We start from the raw sequence: 24,252 nt of genomic DNA, 5'->3' as shown, positions 1-24,252 counted from the left end.
CATTGGCACATGTCAAGAATATATATTTATTCATAAACAGAGCACAGCAGTCTTCAGTTGACTCAATCTGTCTGGTCAGGAGGCAATAAATGTAGAAGACATGCTTACAGACACTGTCCAATGTGCAGAGCCACGATGGATCGGAAGACGCACGTGCGGTAAGATCATACCATCAATCATACTATCTGCTCTCCACAGTGATATGATGAACAGCGATCTGCATTCAAGAAAGAAGTCCTGGATTTGATTTGCTACCGACATCCATGGGTATGTCTGCTTCAAAACTTGCAAAGTAAGTCCACGAAGGGGCAATAAGCACAAATGAATTTGAATAACACTACAGAAACAGATCCTTCACACATGCATCCACCGGCCTTCTGAGAATCATCCAGTAACTGCAAAAAAACTCAAATCTGATGATTAGGCTTCAAAACTCACACTATTGCTCTTTACATTGAAATAATGAAGCAAAAATGGAAACCAAATGTGCATGGTTGTGCGTTTGTTTCCCTCAATTTTGTAGCGCTCAATTTTTTTGTGGATACCGCAAAATCATATTCAGACTGAACTTGACAACATATCACTGAATACATTAGGAGTTCATATTTGCTGACTTCAATTCGTTTATGTATGAGCATTTCTACTCTTGGTGCAAATGATCACTTATGACATCATCGCTGACCCCTGACAGGACAAAAGTAATGGGACACCTGGCCAGTTCATTCTAAGTGCTGAATACAGTTGCTCTGGGAAGACTTTCTACACCAAACACATACAAGTAAACCTTGCGATGTGGGAACAGAAACACTGAAAGTTTACGATGAACAAAGAAACATGTGAGGTGTCTCATTGTATTTTCCATTCCGATCGTTGCATTCATGACACAATTGATGATGTTTTCACACTCGCTTAATCTGAGGAGCGAAAGACAGTTGTTACAAATGTAAGTACCTTTTTTTTTTATCCAGTCAAAGACACTGCAGGCTAAGGCTAAAGCAACAATGAACAACATTTCTTTGGTGTGGTGATAAAAGTAGCATTACATCAAACAAGACTTATCTGAGGCTCTATTGCGAATCCATTCAGAGTCTCTACAGCGTAATAATGAAAAAAAAAAGAAACTTTTAACTACCGTTTTTTTCCATGTATAATGCGCCCCCATGTATAATACGCACCCTAAAAATGGCATGTTGATGCTGGAAAAAAGCCTGTACCCATGTATAATACGCACCCAAATTTGGACTCCTACTTAAGTCCGTAAACGTAAAATTATTATCATCATATAGTATCATATCCGGAGTTAAAATAAATAAATAAATGGTACCCATGTATAATGCGGAGCCCAGATTTTAGAACAATAAATTAGTTAAATTTTGCGTATTATACATGGAAAAAAACGGTAATAAAGAAAAGGCTGCTCTTCTACTCACTTGTGCACATTACATTACATGGCTGAGTAGTACTATTGCAAGTTGACAAGTCAAACACTTGACTAGCTTTGTACAGTACATTGTACTGTATTCATGAGCATTATTTGGCTGCTAGTTTGAGCTAAAACTTTCATCAAAACTCTTTGGATGATAAAAGCGAATGGCAAGAAGTGCACAAAAAAGACTAATATTCAGAGCAGCCAAAAATCACTTCAACAGTAGTGCTACATTTATTATTATGACATCCCGAATCCCTTTTCAACACATGGAAGGTTTTTAGTACCTCAAATAAAATTAAATTATGTATTTCACTGTGGCACAAAAAAAAAAATCCTTCCTGCTACACCAAAAATGATCATATAATTACCATAAACAAATTACTCTTCTTCACCTCACACTTTCTCTCACCCTCAATGTTTGCTTGAAATGAGAACACAGCATCACTTCGATTGCCTTCCGCAACATTGTCTTATAGCTGTTACCTATCCTGACAATCTCCAGTATAAGAGCTACGACTAAAATTATGGACAATAATGTTCCGTTTCGATTGACACAGTCAGAGAGGCATCCCTTTATTACTAAGTTTATGTTGTGTTAACCCCGACCCCCACAACAGCGCCTAAAGAAAGGCATCAATTGTGACCCCCTACTTAATTGTTAGGTCCTTGAAAGTCTCAATCCAAATTGATCATTATATCTTCAAAAAAACTAATTTCCAAATAGCATTTGAATTGGATGGTCACTATACTATAATCTCATTCATGAATTAGATTTCGAACTAATTAAAATGGACGTTGTGAAGTAAAATAAAAGTGATCCCTGCCATAGTAGCAGATGAAAAGAAAACATTGGACAATCCGTGGCTTGTGACATGGGGATAGCTGGGCCATCTTCTTCATCTCCTTTTACTTGCTGATGAGGAGCCCTCCCATCCATCTGAGCTTACAGGCGAACCAGCGCCTCAACGGGCAAAAGTACTCAAAGTGAAACTGCTGGAATTCAGGCGTCGTGCGAATGTCTCTCAGGAAGGCGATATCCAGGTCAGACTCTGTCAGCATGATGAGGAGCAACAGAAGAGCGAAGAGCAGTCCGATGGTCACCAGGAAAAGGCGCAGAACACTCAGGATGAACTTGTGCAGCTCCTCCACATCACTAGGGGGGGACGGTCGGCTTTTAAGCACCCGCGGAGCTTTTCTCCCGGCTCTTTTGTCCGTCGCTCCTTGCGATGAGCCGTCGTCTTTCTCGTCGGCGCTGTAGGTGGTGCCGTTAAGGTGCATTTCCATCCCGCGTTCGCCCACGGGTGTAGGCAGGACGCTGTCCGAGGGGCTGTAGGTCTCGTCGGAGATGACCGCCGATGCGCTCGCCTCTCGGCCGTCCACCGTGTGGCGGTGGGAGGGCAGGAAGGAGTCACCGTGGGAGAGGGAACGCACCGGCGTGGAATGTGCGCTGTCACGGAGGGACTCCAAACCTGACAAGATGGCAAATGGGACGCAAAAGCTGAATCATAAAAAAACGAGAAATATATTTGCTTGTGCTGCGGTGACACGAATGAGTCTGATGAGTATATCCTTATACGGATAGAGGAGATGTTGGATTGACTTTTAATGATCTTCTTAAGAGACCAATCAATGACTTCACGCACCAAAGACGCGGAATTCTATTCCAAGAATAAATGACACCTCACAACCCAACAAATTAAGCTCGGAAAATAGAACAACAAATCGGAAAATCTCCAAGAGGTCCAGAAAAAGGTTACCTGGACGGCCATTTGTGGGTACAGCTAGATGGACAGGACCTTTGGACCTCTGTCCTGGTGCAGGCCCTTCCGTGAGGGAGGGGAAGAGCGGAAGAGCCCCCAGAGCCTTGCCCATCAATCGGGGTCCCAGAGACAAGACGCGCACCTTCACATCGCGATAGCAGTGGTTGACCATACGCAAGTGAACGTTCACTTTGGTCTCGATGCGGATCAGACACTTGACCATGGTTGAAGGTGAGCGGTAAGACCTTGAGGATTCCCGTCTTGCCTCCAAAAATGTTCCGCAGCTAAGGATCTAAGCGACCATCCGCTCGCGTTCACACTAGCAGCTCGAGAGCCACAATCGGACTGACGGAAAAGACAAGGCCCGGGAATGTGGTCCACTCCAATCCTAATCCCCCCCGCCCTTCTCATGTTAACCATGACACACTCAGCAAGAGCTATATTTAGATAGTGAGAATTCCAGCGCAGACAGAGCGACATGACAAAACACCCGATAGGGATCCGATTCAGTTCAAGGTCAGATCCTAATCGGGACAAAACAGCAGTGCAGATGGTCTAAATGAATTAAAGAGGACATGCTATGGAAAACATGGAGAATTCTTCAGAGGCAGAATCTCCAGAAGTTTCTGATTTTTCCACAAAACATCACTCGATTTATCGATTCTTAAATCGTTAGAACAAGAAGCCCTTAAATGGAATGTGCAAAGAGCAAAATACACTTTTTATTTTTTTATTATTACCCTCCATGATGGAGATGTGGACCGCTCTCCGTCGTGTCCTGGGCACGCTCGTCAAACGTGGGCCGTGCGTGATGGATGGACAACTCCTGCTTGGCACCATGCCCGCCCTGGAAAAACACAACACATTCCACAATCTAACCAAGCAAACACAGACCAATCCCAAAATAGAAAACCAAAGAATTCTCACCTGTGGATTTCAGGCGGGTCCCTTTTAATTTTGGCACTTTGTTCCATCACCTCCTTTGCAACTTTTCCACTGCAAAGACACATTGTCGTATTCATATTATGTATATTATCGGCTACGCTACATATAGAGAAAAGTTTCAACCCCACCTGTATCTAAATCGACTACCCTTGAAGAAGAGATTGCTACTGGACACTGTGCGCACTTGACTGGACTTCTCTAACCTGATGGAGAAAACAAACAGTATGAATCATTATGTCTTGTTAAATAGTTTCTTTAGGTCTTGCGACTTACTTGTAGAAGGCTTGATTCTCCACGCCACACTTCCATAGGTGCTTACAAGCTTCAGGTGTGGGCGCAAAGTAAGTCAGTATGATCTTCTGATCCTAAAACACACGCAAATTCATTTTTAATGACATCAAATCTAAAGATGATCGACATTAGCATCTCGTACCTCGGTTTGATTTGCATAAATATGGAATGTCTTGGCTTCAAACTTCAGCTTGGTCACCTCATCCCTGACAACATAGGAAGATCCAAGTTTGTATTCACGAGGGTTCTCCATCCTTCGTCGACAGGTAGTTGCACTCACCAGGTAAGGATATGAATCCTCCTGTTCCCTTGCAGAACAGTGAATCCAAAGGGAGTGAAGGCCAGGAATGCTGGATTCCCAGATACATCCTGACACCAAAAACATGACAATGAATTGAAATTTCCGATAGATTTGTTGTCGGTTCATAATCATAAAATTAGAATCAGGAAGAATTTGAGATGATGCACACCTTGCATGGATGCGGGTCCACGCCATAGGTCTCCAACATCTGAGCCTTTTGGAGGAAGTTGAGCTCTGACGTTTCAGGACTTTGACCTCTGAAAAAAACAACAAATATCCTCTGGCCAGTCAAATTTGTCAAGAGCGTACATGGACAGATTTGTATTTTTCCATTGGTTAATTATACATATCCGTAGTTAACTAATTATTTTTATACAAATCCTAATTGTCCAACTTTCTGAAACATTCTCAGCTTCCTCGAGCACACAGCTTTTTTGAATTGGCCGCTTCAATCTGTGTCCATTTCACTATATCTGTAATCTGAATCCATAAAGGTTGACGGGCAAAGGATCTTACTTTGATGACAAGGTTAAAGTTAACATAAGCTGCTTTAACCTTCTCCGTATATCATGTCACATCTCCGAAAGCAGTGGCAGGAGTGACGCACGAAGCACATTGACTTCCAAAATATTCACTTACATCAGCTCTGTCTTGTGGATGTCGGCAATCCGCCTTTCTAACTTCTCAGAGTGTTTGGGGAAGAATTGAAACTTGGAGCTGTAACCTTCCGGATGTTTTCCAGGGTCATAGTCACCGATTTCAGCTGGTTAATACAATCAAATCGTGGAAACATTATTTTTTTCACAATTTTCACAATTATTTTCCTTCTTTTGTTTACCAGCTAGCAAATTTCTAATGCTCATTACTGCCCCCTAAAGGCCTAAAGTTGCTACATATCAATGTTTTGACAATTTGTTTTGTTTTCCACTACTTAAGTCTTGTATACACTTTTATGACTCCTAGTTTGAATTAATTCAGCCATGTGTTACCTTGTAAGATATAGGCAGCCAAAAGAGCGGCGTCCGAGGTCTTGCACAGCAGGCGGCCATGGTAGAGGTCCCTCTTCACCTGCAGGAAGACGAGATATCTGCAGCGTGGAAGAATACAGGTTGGAGCTGTTATTATTATTGCAGTGGTTAACTTCTATTTGTGCATTTTATAAGCTTGACGTAGTTGTCCAATGGGAGACTGTTCATTAAAGTGTTTCTTTCCAAGCTGAAAGGTCATCAAAAGTGCACGTATTAAACTTTTTTGAGTTAACTTTCCTTTAATTATTTTTGCAGGCTTTTATTGGTGTCACCCAAGTTGATTCAAGTGGGCGAGCTGCTCTCCCTTGTCGGCGCCGTCAAAGCAGAGCCAAGCTGTGAGTATTACGTGAGATTTATTTGTGGGCAGGCGGGGGGGGGGGGGGGGGGGGGGGGGTCAGAGGCTCTGTGCATCATTTGTTAAATTGTCAGGTAGGCCTCAGAAAGGGCAGCAATAGAGCGGCTACTGTTATAGACACGACATAGACAAAAGTATTGGGACACGTCCCATGCCAGGTTCAAACAAAAGCGATGATCGGTTTTGCTTTGCCGTATTTGGGTTCATTCCAACACCGCGCCAATATTGGAGTTAATCTAAATTGTATGTTTGGCACCAAGCCGCTATCATTTATCATTGATCATTTAATGAACTTAATTAGAAGTCTGAAAGGCAATGGCTTTTTATAATCATGCAGGGTACAGTTAGATGGAGCCAAATGTGCTCGAGACAATGAAACAGCGCAGCGTGAGCCATATTCATACTTTAATAGAAAGTAAAAGAACATCTTAGAGGTAGGTACCTGCAGGAAGAAAACACATCGCAAGAATAAGTCGTTATTCACCCACGCCGTTTTATCAAGCAACTTTAAGTGGATTCGAGAAAAGCTCCACTGCGAGATGGAACCAGCGAGGCGAGAAAATGTCGCATCGCTCTAGTTCAAATGTGCATTCGTGTGAGAAAAAAGCGAGCTGGCATGCAAAGAAGACGTGTCATCTCCTCATGTCCTACCTGGTGATTTCCTCCCGAAGGGCGGCGGGGTCAGGCGGGTAGAACTTGACACGCAAGCACATAGTGAAAGGAGGCTGAGCTATAAAACATCACAACATAGACACTTTTAAGACTTTTAGTACACACAATTTCTTTTGTGGGCCTCAATATTCTCCTTTGTTATTTCTGAATGAATGAAAGGAACACATCATTTCTCAAATACTCACATTTCATTTGTTTGGTAATGGACTTTGAAAACTCCAACCAGTGCTGCAAGGTAGAAAGGAAAATCAATTTTTTTTTATTATTATTATTTAATTTATGATTTACCCTCTGCTTGTCGGGGTCCACATATCTGATGCCGAAGTAGTCTTTCTCCAGCAGGTTGAGGTGGTGGCAGATGAGGTCAAACAGGTACTGCCCCTTTGCATCCCGCTATGAAAGAATGGCACACATATTTATTTATGTACTTAAATTAAAAAAACATTATGTATGGCTTTGTAGAAAAACAGTTGGGATTCTGAAATCCATCGAAAATGAAATGAACAATCTTTTATATGTATACCTGAAAAGTTGTAACCATCATTCTGTATTTTACCAAATTATGATGTACAAAATGGCTAATTTACACAAATGAAAATAGCGTACTTGCTTTCTATACTTAAGGCTCAACTGCCACAAATCAATGTTTAATATAATCAATAAAAGAATAGACAGCAACATAACAACGTTTATAAAACATAATGCCAGGGAATACATTTTAGCTTGATTGCGTCCAGTATGTTTTTGTGTTATTTTTATGGGAGAAAAGGGCCACCAGACACTGTTTAAATATTTCACCATCCTCCGGGGAGGATTATGAGGACGATCAAATATTCATATTGAAGCAGCAGCCATCTGCGACGCCTGGGCTGCACCAAAAAGTAGAAACAGAGCCAAGGTGCGAATAAATAAGAAAAAAGTGATACGCCATTCATTGGCTCATTTTCGTGTCGAGAAGTTGAAAATGCAACAAACGCTTCCGATAATTAATGAATGTACTGCAAATGTCGTGATTTAATTTTAATTTTAGGAGAGAGTGCTGAATAACATGCCAAATCTTGTTAAAGGAGAAGCTACCAGCTAGTTTGCTGATTGAAAAAAAAAATGTCTTATGTTAAGGCTAAAAAATTTGTCACAATATTTACCATAAATCTAAATCCCGATTTATGATTTGATGACATCACAAACACACACATAGCCCAGTGATTCAGATTCCGAATTGTACGACAAAGTGTCACTGGACATTTTCTTCTCGCTTCTCTGTGGTCTTGTCAAGCAAAGCTTTGCTGCAAGACTACATGGAAAAAGGAAGGCCACCTCATCAGCGTATCTCTTTGTCATTGTCACAGCATCCTTATTCACTACGACAGACCTGCTGACTCGGCTAGCAGCGGAAATAGATGTGCACCTGTACAGATATAAACACACACACACACTGAGTCGTAGTATTTCCACAGCAATTCCACCACATTAATCTCCTTCCCCATCTGCTGTTTACACTTGACACCAACAAACCTCTTCTCAGCTTCTCATCACTGCTCCAGAGCATTTCCTCCTGAGCGCTAGCTACAATTACTGCATTTGTGTGTGTGTGTGTGTGTCTGAATCATTACACCCTTGTTTCTCATGGCTGTAAATAAAACAAAAGTTATTAGCCTATTAGGGAAATCATCCACAACGACCCGCACAAAACTTGTCTCTAAAGTATCGAAATAAAAGTTTTGTGAATATTGTCAGACTTCAGCTCTTCCACTTGTCGCAGAGTGTTGAGTAATACTAGGAATGTACACTTTTATCAATTTTTTTAGACTTACATACTGGGGATGATCCGATACAGATGTCGGTACTAATAAAGGTATCCCGATACTACACACCGATACCACAAGATATATCATTTGAAGATAGGAGGGATGTCAGTTGTGTGGGAATAGGCAAGGTGGATGATGAATTCTACTAAGGCTCCCGTTGGAAAGCCGTGCCGGATCCAAATTTACAGAAAAATCTTCCTAACATAATCATTTTACCAATTGGTGGTTACACGACTTTAAACAAGGGGCAGCAGTTGAAACCTACCAAAGGAAAAAAGATGAGTCAGCATTGAGCAGTTCTATCCGCCAGAGTCTTGTGGGTTAGAAGTAGAACAATCGGGGGGGGGGTTGGTAATGTCTAAGGCCATCTGGTACTGGTACTGCTTTTTTATTACAGCCATAAATAAAAGTCATATACAAAAGGATAAAAATAAACTAGAATCGGAGCAAATGGTTTTTTTATGCTGTTGTTTTATTGTTGTCAGGCCTCACCTCGTGTTCGATTAAATATTGAGACCTTGGGAAACACCGCATCAATAAAAGATGGCGTCATTTCCTTGAAGCTGCACGATGAACATTTAAAAAAAAAAGTTAAAGTCAAGGGTCGGCTTCTCATACTTTAGCCTTCATGGCATCCTTTAATAGATTTCTATTTTCAATCTCCTTTTGTATGTTGTTGCAGTTCTGCAGTTCCCTTGTGCCATTCTGTCCTCGAATCTCTTTTTGCTTGGCTGACAATAAAATGCCATCCCTGCAATTGCTCCCTGCCAACATTTTGTTTTTCTTTTTTACAGCCACAGTTTGTTCAACCAACTGTCTTTTTTGTAGGAAACATACAGAGCCAAGTCGCATTCATCAACGCCAACTCCCGACTAAATATCTGCGTCGAAATGACACGACACACCAAACACAACCTTGTATGTCATGAACACATTTTCATAGAAGGGCCTTGACTTCAGCAGCCATTAGAGCAGCCTCGAGCAAGCAGCGCGCCATTGAGCTGTGACACCACAAACATGGCTTTGCGCAGTGAAAAGTGCCAACGCTCGATACTGTCACCCTGACTGAGCACCTCAGCGGGTCAAACGCGTTACTGATCACAGCCCGTGATGGCGCTAGGCGCCTCGCGTTTGCTGCGTTCGCATCCCTCCCGCCGACGAAGGGCAGCGTGAAGTTTCGGATCCGAAACGCTGCGCTCAGCTTTAAAACGCTTTTATTTCATCAGCCACTGACAAATGCTATGCACACTCCTGGTAATGAAATCGCACACTTTGCTTCCTCCTCGTAAAAAAGATATATTATTATGAGGGAGCCTCACAATGTGGCTGGCCTCATGAATGGAGGGCAGGTTTTTTTCCAAATACTATATATTTTACATTTTCAGTAGGATTGCATATTGAATATGTAACATGTGTTGAATTTCATTTAGAAATATATATATATTTTTTTTATGAAATTTAACATCTCAATGTTTTGAATTTCTTAAAAAATAATATAATATAAATATAATATAAATATTTAAAAAAATATATATATTTATTTTATTTATTTTTTAAGGAATTTCAACATACATGTTACATATTCAATATACAACCCTACTGAAAATATATTTGTCGAACCAAATAATATTGTGTCAATTACATTTTAAAAAAAACACACAAATATAATTATATAATTGATAATAATAATTATAGAATTGAATGTTTTTTTTTTAGCAATGTTACAAGGAACAGTTTCCAACATGGGACCTATAATGAGGAGTTTTTTCTTTGCCAAATCCTCAGCCCTCCCTCCAGTTTTGTCACGCTACTTCCCCCGACTTGAGTACCATCCATCTCTAGTGACAATGAGTCCAAACCAACTCTTCTTACTGGATAAAAGTCTCATTTCATCACATCAATATAACCCAGCCTGCAGGATCCCATTATAGTGGAACACCACTTGAGCCTGCACTCACTCATTGCCCGACTTGTCAAAATAGAGAAATTCATAACGTCTAAGATGCTCTGTAAAGCTTTATTCAACCTATCAAACCAGGGGAACAAATTCTCAGTCATCTATTTGCCACCTCGAGGCTATCCAGTATTATGTGCAACATAGAAGCAGTGATTATTTATGCTGAACATTCTGAGGTTATAATCCAATTTAGCACAAATGAGTTCTTAATCTCTTTACATTCCACACAAAAATGCCACGTTTTTTTAAATATTGTATATTATATGATATTTGATTTCTGAATGATGCCATTTTTCCTAATCAAGTGTGAGTTCAAAAACATGAAATGCAATTTTTTATCTTCATAGTGGACCTGTCTAGCGTCGAAAAGTGAGCAGCCAATTAGTTGCAGAGCTTCATCCAGCCAACGAGCGCACAAAGGTATTGTGTCATGACGAAGGTATGAGTACTAATTGATTATTCTGCCCAACCCTCATATTGTCTGTCCAACCATTGAAGATGCATAGCGACTCCTTGAGTTTAAGAAGAACTTTTGAGACGTGAATATTTTTGTGTCGGCCTGCGTGTTTTTGAAGTGTGACCTAGAAAACGCCTTCTGATAAATTTGCATAGCAGTGCAGCGAACTAACAAAGGGAGCCTGTTTATGCATTTGTGCACAGTCAGATGAGATTCTAAAGCCGATGATTAATTAATGAGCTGACTCGTTTATATACATGACTGGGGAGAGCACTGCAACGTTGCATGAGACGGCATCAGCAGAAAACTTCTTTTCAGACATGCTTGTTTCTTTAGGGAGATAATTGGGAAGCCCTAATTGGACTGAAATGGGAAATTATTTTCCATTTTCTGTCCATGTTGGAGGGTTAGCATCGTTTTTGTCGTCGAGCACGGCGGGAGAATCTTCCTCCTGAATATCAAATAATCATTCTGATGGTAAGTGGGCACTCTTGTGCAAGGACTCAAGTTTAAGATGAGCTATCTCACGACAAGTATGGGTTCCTAAATTCCGTGAGGCCTTCACAGGACTATATAAAAGCTCGCAAACAAAATTGATAGCTATTAGCTTAATGAAGTGAAAATGCCAACCAAGTGGATTTGACTGTCTTCTCTTTCCAACAATCCACAATCCATTTCTCGGCATCCTCACATCGTCGTCGGCTCAGTGAAGACACTCAGGAAGCAGAGTGAGGTTCAGCCAAGCAGCAAGGTCACCGTGACCTCTACTGAGCGAGTAAATGATGCATCTTGGAGAAGGGAGGGGCGAGCGACTTCTATTTTAGTAACTGTTAAAACACCATGTTTTAGATGCAAGATAGGCGGCTTGCTTTTGGCCAACCATCCTTCACAGGTGCCCCCTCCTGCTCTCGAAATGGCTATTAACCCCAATTTAAAACATGCCAAACGCTTTCAGGCCCACCATCCCAGAGGCGACCGCTAAACTGGGCCAAGAGAAAGCGACAAGGGACGTTGACTTCATCAATTGAAAGTTCAGAGTGAGGTTATTAGCATGCACGGAAGCGAGCGTGCGCGTGGCTGCCGCAGAGCTCGGCCAAACAGCAGCCTGACGACAGCAGCTGTGGAGTAGTGATGCAATAATCTTGTTACCATGGAGACCCGAGGTTCCCAAAAAAAAAAAAAAAAATCCAAGGACGGTGGAAAGTCACTCTGCTTGTCTGGCTAGGCAAGCCATTCGCATCAATATGCTTGACAAGCTGCATTTTCACGGCCGAATGTATTTTTCATCGAATAAATTCCATGCACGGTATAAAACTAGATCGTCCATGCGGGTCGGAAACTTGGAATTAGCATTCAATGCCTTTCATACATAATGGATTTACTCATGTTGTTTGTAGGTCTCTGCTCATTTATGCTGGCAAGCCAGACTAATGCTTTAGCGATTGCTCTGGTGGGGATTCATGCGCATTTCTGAGGCGGGGCAAAGAAGGAAACAATCGGTGAAAAATATACGTCTTGAAATAAATGTTTCCAGTGCCGTCGGCTGCTGGGGTTTTAATGACCCTATAAGTTTTTATTTATTTTTAAATTGAGTTGACGCCAACAAATGTCAAAGGGTATGTTAAACTATTGCTAGATCAGTTTGAAGTTTTATGATGAGCGGAACATATGATTTAAATTTGTATTATATTCTTTATATACACGACTGCCTCAGAAAATTAGAATATTGTGATAAAGTTTTTTTATTTTCTGTAATGCAATTAAAAAAAACAAAAAAAAATGTCATACATTCTGGATTCATTACAAACCAGCTGAAATATCACAAGCCTTTTATTCATTTAATTTTTGTTTTTTTTAATTGCATTACAGAAAATAAAGAACTTTATCACAATATTCTAATTTTCTGTATGTGTGTATTTAAAAAAAAAAAAAAATCCAGGTAACTGCTATAATTTATTTTCCAGCCAGTTTGCTGAATCCCACTTCCCTCCGTGTACAGATAAGCACGCCTGAAAGACCAAATTGAAATCCATCCAAATGAAATCTCTAAATCTCCTGGCTTCTGTGCCTTCTGTGCAGTGTGCTGATTAAGATACGGAGAATCTCCAGCAGCTTTTTAAATGTTGATTTCCTGCGATTCGAGTATATCGGTCATTAGCATGCGGTCCACCTCTGAGACGTGTAAGAGGAACAAAGAGTCCCCCGCTGGACAGCTCCTCTTCCTCCTTTTAATTTACAGACACTTCACATGGAGAAAAGTGCATAGCATATACTAAATGAGATCTACAAATGAGACAATGACGACCACAGTTGGCTGCTATCGGAAAGACGACGGGCGGCTTATCGAGGAAGAGTGCTTAATATTCCATGCACATAGAGTTGCTCCACTATAGCAAGTGTTTAAAAATAGACCACGGTGCACTGAGCTAATGGGACTGGTGTTCTGGGGGGCTCAGATAGGGCTGTAAAGTGAGATGAATGCTTTGCATGGCCAAACCAGAAAATAATTTTCTCCAAAAACAATCTGAACGATGCCGTGGCAGGCTGTCTGCTTTGTAGGCGTGGCTCCATTTTTGACTAATATCATCATTTTCGGAAAGGCAGATTTTTACAGCTCTCGTATTGGCTCTTATTAGATTGTAGATGTGTTTTGTAATTGAGTTTCATCCCAAGGCCTCATCACATGAATGACATGTCAACGAGAAACGTTAAATTACAATTACCGTATTTTCCGCACTATAAGGCGCACCGGATTATAAGGTGCACCTTCAATGAATGGCCCATTTTAAAACTTTGTCCATATATAAGGCGCACCGGATTCTAAGGCGCACCTTCAATGAATGGCCCATTTTAAAACTTTGTCCATATCTAAGATGTATACATTAGGCCCGCGGGCCGGACTTTGGACACGCCTGCTGTAGCGGCTCAATGTTGGTAAGGCGCACCTGATTATAAGGCGCACTGTCGGCTTTTGAGAAAATTGGAGGTTTTTAGGTGCGCCTTATAGTGCAGAAAATACGGTACACACTCAGAAAATATAATCACATGACTATCTCATTATATTCTTACACACACGCTATTTCCAGTTCAGTGGCAAAACACTTCTATATTTCTTGGACAATACTTTTTCCAAACTTTTGTCCAAACAAAGTCCTGAATCCACTTTGTGCATGGCAACATGAATGGCACAACAAGAGGGCTACACACCGGTGACTAGACCCACCTCTGTGAAAACAGCCCCTTCTTGGTAATTAAATATCAGCAGCACAGCCCTGCAGGATTCATGAATAACACATGAGCGCTGTGTCTGAGCTGTAAGTTCAACACGGCCAGCTTCCAAGTGGCAGACAACTCGCCAGCCACTCCTCTGATGCCTTTGGTGCACACTAAAAAAAACTCTTCTGCTCTTCAAGCCTTATTATGCCTTCTGAGAAGGAGCTCAGGCTCCGCCTCCTCATGAGTCCTCATGAGACAGACACACTTGGTCGGACTGGGAATAGTTGATAGTCCATCATTTGAACACACGTGAAAGAAAATGGAAAGTGAGCAATGTGAAAATGTGCACTATTGTTACTTCATAAAAATACATCGAAATTATGTATTTAAATGAAGCGTGAAGAATTCAACTGTTTTTGTGACAATTGCTTCAATTCACCGGCGGAAAAAAAATTAAAAACTTCGGGACAAAATTTTCTCGACTTTATAACTCCCATTTATTCGAATGCGCCGGCTCCCCCTGAGATGTTTTTGGGACACCAGTGCTTGCCTGACTAGATAGTTTCAAAGCAAGTTTATGCTAAATTTAGCCATTATCATTAATTTAGTGCTGAGGTAAAGGCAACACAGACAAAAGGAGCAGACTCTTGTATGTGCGCACACACACACACACAGACACACACTGTCCCATTTCACTACTCAATGCTCCTCCATCTGTGAAGGTTAAATCTCTCATCATTCCACAAAGATGACAATCTTGCGTAGACCGTATGTGTACTAATTGAACTAATTGGGCCACACTTAGCAGCATTTTATTCTGGGCCACATCTCCCACTTGTGCATCACATTTAACCAGAACGACAAAAATATGTTAATACTGCTTCAAAACATTGATTGACAGGATGACTTATGAAATGTGAATAAAAGATGCAGCCTCTGTAAACAAGCGCAACAATTTGCTAACATTATGAATCCCTCTGTGTAAAATTCTGCCCTTTCCTATGATTTCCCATGATGGGAATAATTGGATACGCACAGAGAAATGAAATATTTTCCCCTGTTGTGCTGTCTTGGGAAAAGTGTTGAATCGGCAAATTTTAATTTCCAAACTTAGGGTCTTGATTAGATGAAGGGGTCTCTAAGTACTAGTTTAATTCCAAATGGTTCTTTTCAAGTATTGGATTATTGTATCCCAGAAGAAGCTATAAGGAATGCTGGGAATAGAATGGAAAGATATATCGGGACAGAAATAAACTGTCGAGGGATGACCTGAGATTTGAACCATAACTGTGGAAACATTATTATTTCCCTTTTTTTACATGAAATTGAAATGTAATATCCTTCACACTTGTTGATAAACGGAGAGTTTAGGTGGAGAAGAACTTGAGGTGACTTCAAATAAACCTTTCAAGAATCCCCAGAGTAAAAATCACTTGAAGTTGTCAGCGCTTAAAAGGCTTTGCTTTGCCTTTGCTGTCACGTTACGACGTTTGAAATAAACGTGTAGCACCGCTAGCCGCCGTCTTCGTGTGCTGTCATCATCTCTAATTCAGCAGAGAAACGGAATCCCTAAATATACGAGGAAGCTCCAAAACGCATCATGTGACTTTCAATCATGAACTCTAATAACTTCCCCTGACTTCTCTGCAGGAACACACGTCTCGTCTTCATTCACGTCAATACGCTATTGATTTTCAAGTCAAGGAACGCTTTAAGATAAGGCCCCGAGTAAGTGAGTACGTTTGCGTCGGATTGAGTACGCGCCATTATTTCTTGTTAATGGAACGCAGAAGCTTCTTTTGGAAAGGCATTAAACGTGCATTCACAACAGCCTATTAAATACCACAGCACGGAATCTACAGAAAGGGTCACTAACCTTTTTGAAACTGAGTGTGATACTTTTGGATAAATATGAAGTTGTACACACAATTTGCAAATTTGTTCAAATATAATTAACGCCAGATGACGTCAGACATGATTTTTATTTGGAAATGAGGCTGAGAAAACTAACAGTATTAACATTACCTATCGAGAAAGGCAACAAACATTTGTTGCCGATGAATCGCTTCACGTGTTTACATTGTCAAGTATTTACTTTTACAATATTCCTAGGAAATCACACTGTCCCATCACTGATCACTACCCAGACTGGTCGCCATCCAATCCAAGCACGCAATCACACTCATATGGGCAATTTAGAGTCTTGGGGCGGAGTCTGTTTGGAGAAAGTAGAAGGAATCTAGAGTATTCAATGGAAGCAGGACAAACAAACTTGATAAATAGCCAAAATTTGAATCCCAAACATTACAAGTGTGAGGCAGACATATACTCACAACTCGTTCGAAATGTTGGCAATCAATTACAATCAAATTGCAATACAAAGCTCATCTTTGTGTTCCTTTCCAAATTGATTTATGTAGCCAACACACCTCATGAAAAAGCAAATTACCTAATCCTGCATGATAATCCTGTTTATTCTAAAACAAAAGAAGGCTGCATGTCTCATTGCCTCTGAGCTGCAATGACATCTTTTAATTGTTGCATGCGGTTGTCAGCTTTGGCAGTGTCCAACATTGCTGCAGAATGCTGATGGGATGTCCACACCGGTGATGTCATTAACCACCCACCCCCGATTATCCTCAGACTGACTGTCTGATACCCCCCACCCCCTCCCAAAATCCAAGTCTATAAAGTGCTGGCCTTGTTCAAATAAGGACGTGTTGCTGCACTGCACTGACCTGAATGGTGCAGGTGTACTCGGAGTCGTCCAGCAGCCGCACGGTGCAGTTGCACTCCCGGTCCAGACTCCGGATGCTGCTACTCATCAGTCTGCTCAGCATCTTCCCAGCGGTCTGAAAACCGGACCGGGGAGGACGACGCGTGGCGCATGCATGCGAGTTAACGACGCACCGTGCTCCAGCACCTGGTCGGCGGAGGCGGCCGTGATGTGCGCCGATGGAGCATCTCCGACTGGCTGAGTGAGGAGTAGCATGCACGAGATTGGAGGTGCTGGCTGCTCAGTGGTCCACGCTAAAGTGTCACCCCCCCTCCCTCCTTTTTTTTTTTTTTTTTAACACCACACCTTCCCCTCCTCACCGTGCTACGATTGAATGCATGCCTTTGCAGCCGCTGATAGAATAGCAGTCGTGACGGAATGGCACATGCGTGTCTATAATAATAATAACAACACACACTGCAATGTGTCCTTCAGGAGTTAGTCGCCACCCAAACATCTAAATGCGCAATTAAGCATTCAAACAAATAAATTAAAATTAGTGATATAATTTAATTCAGACCAAATATGAGTGCAAGTATACGTGCAATATGCCATTACGACTGGCACGTGATGGAAATTTGTTTCATTTTGAACAAATATTGTTTAAAATGCATAAACTTTTGGTGAACATGGCGTTTAGATATGAAACCATTCGCCACTACAAGAGGTGGCAAATTCCAGGTCCAGAAATTAAAATGCCTGCCACACTTTGGCTTTTTGGCAGGTCTAGTCACTACTGACATTTTCACATCTAACAACACAATTTGTCAAAGTCTTGCCTTTCATTTCACACAGAAAGCAGTCCATGCGTGACCTGTAAATTTAGTTGCTTGGTGTCGCATCTTGAACACTAGGGGTCAGTATGTCCATAAAGTAAACGCAGTGGGTACATAAACACACACCATATACACGTTCATTTAATTTTCAGGGTGAAATTCGGATTATTAAGGTAATGCAGCACTGACGCAGGCTGGGCTGCAAACTGGGGCCCGTCGAGGGACTTGGAAAGATGGCACCACTGCTTTTACTGGATTCTAGCGACATCTAGTGGCCATTGTATACATCGCAAATACAGCGCGTGTGACGCCCCGCCTATATCGTCCTCTGATTGGCTAGCACACTTCTTGTTTCATAACTCAACAACGTGCCTGTTACCAAACAAATCGAGTACCAACAAGAATCGGTCGAGAGGAATAAAAGACGACTTTGAGGTAGATTCATTGAGGTTGCATTATTTATTTTTTTTCACGGTCAGTTTGTGTCTACGTTTGCAAATTAATAGTGGTAGCAACTGATCAAATCGCTGCATTTTAAAATGTAAAATTTTAAATGTCTGCATTGAGTCTTCATGTCACCCACGAAGCATAGCAAGCAGGTTTTAAATACTTTTTAAATACCTATGCAAGTTTAAATACTTTTTTGTTGGCGAAAGTGTAAATCAGAGAAAATATCAATAAAATGAACTTGATATTTTTCTTCAGATTAACTGATCTACTAGGAACATTTTATTTATTTATTTATTTATTTATTTTTATTTATCTTAAAAAAATATGTGATGTAAATGTTACAAAAGAAAATAACCAATTTGAAATAGCGTGTTCTACAGCCCTTGAAACTACGTTCACCCATAATAATGAATGTAACCATTTTGTTCCATAATAGACATGCCAGACCTTTGCTATTCAATAATTGTTTTGGAGCTCTTTAGATGGTGTAACGAATCTTGTGGTTACTAGTACTACAGTTCTACCAGTGACATATCTTCATTGCATTTTGTGACTATTTGACAGATCTCACTTCATTGTGTCTTGTGAACACAGACATGGGGCACACATGCATCCACTGGTTCCGTAAAGGTCTGCGGCTGCACGACAACCCGGCTCTGATGGCCGCTCTGAAGGATTGCAAGAAGCTCTACCCGGTGTTCATCCTTGATCCAAATCTCCTTAACAAGAAAAGGGTGGGCATCAACCGCTGGAGGTTCCTGCTTGGGGCGCTCAAAGACTTAGACTTCAACCTCAGGCAACTCAACTCCAGGTAGATACAATCAGCATTACCACTATGATCATTCTTGTAACTAATATTTTTTTGGTCTTTGCTTTAGGCTATTTGTTGTCAGAGGCAAGCCAGAGGAGATGTTCCCCAAACTGTTCAACAAATGGCAAATAACAACGTTGTCGTACGAGTATGACACAGAGCCTTACAGCTTGTCCCGTGACCAGAAGGTGGCCACGCTAGCCAAAGAACATGGCGTGGAAGTCCTTTATAGAGTGTCCCACACACTTTATGATATCAACAGGTGCTTGCGCCCCCTTTTATTCAATGCAGAAACATGTTGGTCCATCTCAATACTCATTTTAGGAGTTCAATTAAAAAGTACAACTTATTTAATACACTTACCACACAGTGAAATATTTGTCACTTTTTTTTTTTTTACATGTTGATGCACTTTGATGAACTCTCATTTATTCATGATAGTTTTTCTTCAGCGTTTACGAATATCGATATTTAAATAAACACAAATTGTTATTGTTATATTTATGATTATACTCACAAATGCACAATAGTTTTTCATCCCACGCATTTTCTAGCGGATTTACATAGATCCGGGCTCTGGCAAATTTTTCAATAGCCTCCTCAGATGTTTCAGTCTCAAAAATGAAATCCAACAACTTGTACTGAATGTGTTTTCCCAGAATCATTGAGGAAAATAATGGCAAAGCCCCCCTCGCATACAACCGCATGCAGGCAATAGTGAAGACCCTCGGCCCGCCGAAGAAGCCAATCCCTGCTCCCACTGCAGAGGACATGAAAGGTATGGAACCGTTTTTCATGCAATAAATGCAGCACAATAAGTAATGAGGGTATATCGTCAAAGGTGTGAAGACCCCTCATTCTGAAGATGACGCAAACAAATATGCGATCCCGTCGCTGGATGAGCTCGGTCATGATATAGCGGAACTCGGAGAGGAACCTTTCCCAGGAGGAGAACAAGAAGCTTTGAGGCGACTAGAGGAAAATATGCAAAATACTGTAATCCTCATCTTCATTTTGCAAGTTTACATATCATCACTTTGTAACAAAAAAAAAGTCACATTGTTCTTAATGTTGTTCATATTCAGTAATGTGCAAGTGTGTGTGCCGACAGGGATGGGTGTGCGGCTTTGAGAAACCCCAGACGTCTCCCAACTCTTTGAGCCCGAGCACCACGGTCCTCAGCCCTTACATCACATTAGGGTGCCTGTCTGCACGCACGTTCTGGTGGAGGTTGACCGAAGTCTACCAGGGGGCGAGTATCAATGTGCTAATTGTCAACCTTAATTCAAGTTTAGGTTTGGCTAACCTTTGATTTTCAAATTGTCTTGCAGAAAAAGCATTCCGATCCACCGGTGTCCCTGCACGGACAGTTACTGTGGCGAGAATTCTTCTACACGGCCAGTGTCGGCATCCCCAACTTCAACAAGATGGAGGGCAATCCTGCTTGCATTCAAATAGACTGGGACACAAACAATGACTACCTGACCGCTTGGAGGGAGGTACGATCATCACGTCTGACTACCACGTCACTTTCATGCATGTCGTCACGAGGGCCTTTATTTTGTCAAGGCTCGGACTGGTTACCCCTTCATTGATGCCATCATGACCCAACTTAGACGAGAAGGATGGATCCATCACCTGGGCAGACATGCTGTGGCCTGCTTTCTCACAAGAGGAGATCTGTGGATCAGCTGGGAGGAAGGGCAGAAGGTAAACCTATCAAACCACGTTTGAACCTCCCCGAGAAATTCATATCGATATTCACTGAAGGTGTTTGAGGAGCTGCTGTTAGACGGCGACTGGGCTCTCAATGCGGGCAACTGGCAGTGGCTCTCAGCCAGCACATTCTTCCACCAGTACTTCAGGGTCTACTCTCCTGTGGCCTTCGGCAGGAAGACTGACAAAGATGGAGACTACATCAAGTATGAATATATATATATTTTTTAATTGTTTATAATTATTTATTTATAAATAAATAAATATAATTATTTTTATTATAATATTTTAATTTTAATACTTTTATTAGTATTATTTATTTTGTTTAATTATAAGTTTTACAATATATATTTTTTTAATGCGAGAAGAAGCCAGAGTATCTCCAAGAGAACTCATGTTAGCTCAAACTAAACAAAGTGTCACAATTTTTTGCTCATATCTGCAATCTTTTCAGGAAGTACCTTCCAATCTTGAAGAAATTCCCCACTGAGTACATCTACGAGCCTTGGAAAGCTCCAAGTAGTGTGCAGAAGGCAGCAGGGTGCATTGTGGGTAAGGATTACCCGCTTCCCATTGTGGACCATAAAATCATCAGCAAGAAGAACTTAAATAGGATGAAGTCGGCCTACGCCAAGAGGTCCGCCGACACTCAAGAATCGCCCAGGAAGAAAGGAGGTGCTCATTTTAACATGCTCACAAAACATATGCAATATTTTGTTTTGGTCATATAACGTAGTATTTCCCTCTGTTGCTTTGTCTTGCAGGTGTGAAGCGAAAGGCCCCCTCCGTTGTGGAAATGTTGAACAAAAAAGCAAAGAAATAAGTCAAGCTAACAGTCCTTTAGTTAGCTATTCTTTTAATAGGTTACATTGGTTTAGTTGTTTACATTGGTTATACTGTTAAGTGCTTGTTTTTGTTGGTATTTTGATATGCATGTTTCTTAATACCTTTGTATATGTTGGTGTACTGTGGAAAAGTCATGTTTGCTTTTATTCTCGCCATACTGGAATGTTTGGGCCGACATTTGTATTTAAAGACATGACATGCTTTTTCCATTAAGTATCTTTTACGGTCATTTGACTTACCCCCCCCCCCCCTCCCAAATCTAAAAGATCCTCAAAAATAGAAAAACTAAAATCTCAATTGATGGTGAGGTAGTATTGATTGTTTGCAAAGGGCTTATTCACCTACTGGCTTTAAAATGAGTTACAAGCCTCTAACAAGTTGTACTAGTGTCAGAAGGGGAGATGCAATGGTGTAGAAAAATCTTATTGCTTTATTTAACTCAAGTGACGCAATCATTAAGAGTGTGCCGGCATCCCTTGTGTGCGTGCATATGTGTGTGTGTGTGTGTGTGTGTGTGTGTGTGTGCGTCAGCTGTCCCGGCAAATCAAGCGTTCTCCCGTTGCCGCTTCCTTGGACCTGACACCGGTGTGAATATCCAGAAGATGATGTCAAAGCCGAGCACAGTTTCCATCGAGACGCATCAAACAAGAAAACAGTGTTGCATGCATGTGAGTGCCCCCCCCCCCCCTCGTCTTTCCTCTTCCTCTTTTCACCCTCCCTGTTTATCTGCGTCGACACGTCACAATTGCAAACATTTGGAAGCGTGGCGCTTGGATCAGTGGGACAGCGTGTCCTCAAGCAGCTGTTGTTTCCTGTATGGCGGATAGATGGGAGAGAATAGTGGACCTCTTCGTTTACTCATCATCATCGCTCACAGTGGGGGGGGGGGGGGGGGGGGGGAGATTTCCGCTGCTTGTTGGACACCACTATTTTAAAGCAAGAGATTATTTTGTTTGCTTAAAGTGTATGAATGCATTTGCAGACAAGATCATCCATCAGAGTTTCAGAGTGGGGAGTCCAGCACAGAGATAAATTTGGGTGTTTAATTATCTAGAAAAATGAAACCACGCTGACGTTAGTTCTCTCTGATGCGTCAAGGTCAAAAGACTTTATTTTGCTCGGAGGCTGACACTTGAGATATTTCGTGTCGTCGTTTTTTGCTTTACAATTTTGTTGTTGGCATGTTTGTAAAAATTCTTACAGATTGCGACAGCATTCCTCAAGGCCTTTAATTTGAGGTATGACTTCATTTGATTTATTGTGAATGCATTTTCAACATCACGTAAATCTTTATCGTTATCTTTTCGAAGCATTCGGGGCATCATAACATGACCTCATGAAGTGGCACCAAAGTGTGATGATGTGACCTTTGCACACATCCCCAAACAACAGTCCCTTGCAAACGTGGTCTTGTCTGTCATCCCCCACCTATAAATCTGCTCTGCTAAGCCACAGTGAGATTTGGAGTGGCGGCTATACATAGATCATCACGAGGCAACAACCATTGATGTCGAAAGTGTGACTTCATACAACTTCAGGTTTGATACGCCGCTATACAGTATTGAGAAATATCGAAAAATATTTTGACATATCTGGGGAGTCGTTATTGATGATGGTTGGAGTGATCTTAAAAAACGTTATAGCCATTTAATTTTTTCCAGTTATGCATTAAATTCACAATGATGTCAGCTCAGCTTTCACAGCGTCCAATGAGATTTGTCATCACAACCACAAGGGGGTATATTTCCACATTATTTTGGATCATCACATATTTCACATTCTTGCCAGAATTTCACAAGCTCGCAAGCCAAGACAGCCATTTTTCATTACAAAAAAAAAAAACCCTCACTGAATACCTCCAAACAAATGGCCTTGTCCTTTTTGCAGAATTTATTTAGCTCTCCTGCTACCAAACAAGCTTTTAAAAATGAATTCTGAGTAGGTGTCAACTTGTTAATAGTAACAATAACATAATCAACTAGATTTGCACTGGGCAATATTTGTAACAGGTCTGGGGAACAAGTTTTCAAAACAACCAAGGCTTGGAAAAAAAAAAAAAAAATCTAGCCAATGATTCCAATTGGTGGACTAGATTGTGGTTCCTCCTGTTTGTTTAGACAGGAACAACGCTCACATTACCTCTGTAATGTTTCCACACTCCGAGCCTTTGATCCATCCGTACACACCCTGTCTGAAATATCTCCACCATGATGAGGTAACCCTGCTCACAAAATAAAATGGCAGCTGTTTGCCGCAGTGCAGACCACTCTAAGAGCAGACCACTCAAATCGTGACATCGGTCCGATAATTGAAAATTGTCGCCTAACTTCATTTAGTACTTCTCGAGGGAGAAAAGGACTCTTTAATTCATCACGTCATGCATGCAAGTCCAAAGAGGGTCTGTGTGTGGGTCATGATGAGAAGCTCGAGCATGCAGTCATTAGTGAGTTGTACCCTTATAGGGATGTTCTATTTCAATTGTTTTTTTCCTTTGGGATACAAAATGAAGCCTGAGGATGAAGCACTTTTCTTCCACTGTATCACATATATTTTTTTTTACAACAAATATGCATGTGACCTTAATTTGACTTTCACATTTAAATGATTATTTCCTCTTCTGCAGGGTTGACGTGCCGACTGGTGCATCCTATTGTGCAGG

The 24,252-nt window shown here is 41.2% G+C and overlaps 2 protein-coding genes across 4 annotated transcripts; one reads left to right on the top strand and one right to left on the bottom strand.

The window, feature by feature from the left end:
- Positions 1-6: 6 nt before the first annotated feature.
- LOC133152450 (FERM domain-containing protein 5-like) lies at positions 7-17,071 on the bottom strand. 2 transcript variants are annotated; one of them, XM_061276039.1, is made up of 14 exons: positions 16,957-17,071; positions 7,070-7,174; positions 6,967-7,009; positions 6,761-6,839; positions 5,716-5,813; positions 5,366-5,489; positions 4,896-4,983; positions 4,706-4,794; positions 4,568-4,631; positions 4,408-4,499; positions 4,263-4,337; positions 4,117-4,185; positions 3,930-4,036; positions 7-2,898 (listed from the first exon to the last, which is right to left on the bottom strand). In XM_061276039.1, the coding sequence occupies exons 1-14, from the start codon at positions 17,056-17,058 to the stop codon at positions 2,336-2,338; spliced, it is 1,698 nt and encodes a 565-aa protein (XP_061132023.1). In that variant the 5' UTR covers positions 17,059-17,071; the 3' UTR covers positions 7-2,335. The 2 variants fall into 2 exon arrangements, with proteins under 2 accessions (XP_061132023.1, XP_061132024.1); XM_061276040.1 differs by lacking the exon at positions 7,070-7,174.
- Positions 17,072-18,108: 1,037 nt separating this feature from the next.
- cry5 (cryptochrome circadian regulator 5) lies at positions 18,109-21,806 on the top strand. Of its 2 annotated transcripts, none has more exons than XM_061276038.1 (11): positions 18,109-18,205; positions 18,815-19,031; positions 19,099-19,293; positions 19,691-19,809; positions 19,873-20,027; positions 20,143-20,283; positions 20,363-20,530; positions 20,601-20,741; positions 20,802-20,953; positions 21,202-21,422; positions 21,512-21,806. In XM_061276038.1, exons 2-11 carry the CDS (start codon positions 18,817-18,819, stop codon positions 21,568-21,570), a joined length of 1,566 nt encoding a protein of 521 aa, XP_061132022.1. In that variant the 5' UTR covers positions 18,109-18,205; positions 18,815-18,816; the 3' UTR covers positions 21,571-21,806. The 2 variants fall into 2 exon arrangements, with proteins under 2 accessions (XP_061132022.1, XP_061132021.1); XM_061276037.1 differs by having other exon boundaries at positions 18,126-18,205; positions 18,785-19,031.
- The last annotated feature ends 2,446 nt before the right edge of the window (positions 21,807-24,252 follow it).

This window comes from Syngnathus typhle, linkage group LG4, assembly GCF_033458585.1.
Source record: "Syngnathus typhle isolate RoL2023-S1 ecotype Sweden linkage group LG4, RoL_Styp_1.0, whole genome shotgun sequence".
Classification (NCBI taxonomy): domain Eukaryota; kingdom Metazoa; phylum Chordata; class Actinopteri; order Syngnathiformes; family Syngnathidae; genus Syngnathus; species Syngnathus typhle.
The sequence above is the reverse complement of the archived record's forward strand: the minus strand, read 5'-3'. Positions and strand labels throughout refer to the sequence as shown.

Coding starts and splice junctions, on each gene's coding strand:
- LOC133152450 (XM_061276039.1), bottom strand. CDS start 17,058: ATGCTGAGCAGACTGATGAGTAGCAGCATCCGGAGTCTGGACCGGGAG. Junction 4,500..4,567: donor TTTATGCAAATCAAACCGAG/GTACGAGATGCT, acceptor CGTGTGTTTTAG/GATCAGAAGATCATACTGAC. Junction 4,186..4,262: donor GGTAGTCGATTTAGATACAG/GTGGGGTTGAAA, acceptor GTGTCTTTGCAG/TGGAAAAGTTGCAAAGGAGG.
- cry5 (XM_061276038.1), top strand. CDS start 18,817: ATGGGGCACACATGCATCCACTGGTTCCGTAAAGGTCTGCGGCTGCAC. Junction 19,032..19,098: donor CTCAGGCAACTCAACTCCAG/GTAGATACAATC, acceptor TCTTTGCTTTAG/GCTATTTGTTGTCAGAGGCA. Junction 19,294..19,690: donor ACACTTTATGATATCAACAG/GTGCTTGCGCCC, acceptor GTGTTTTCCCAG/AATCATTGAGGAAAATAATG.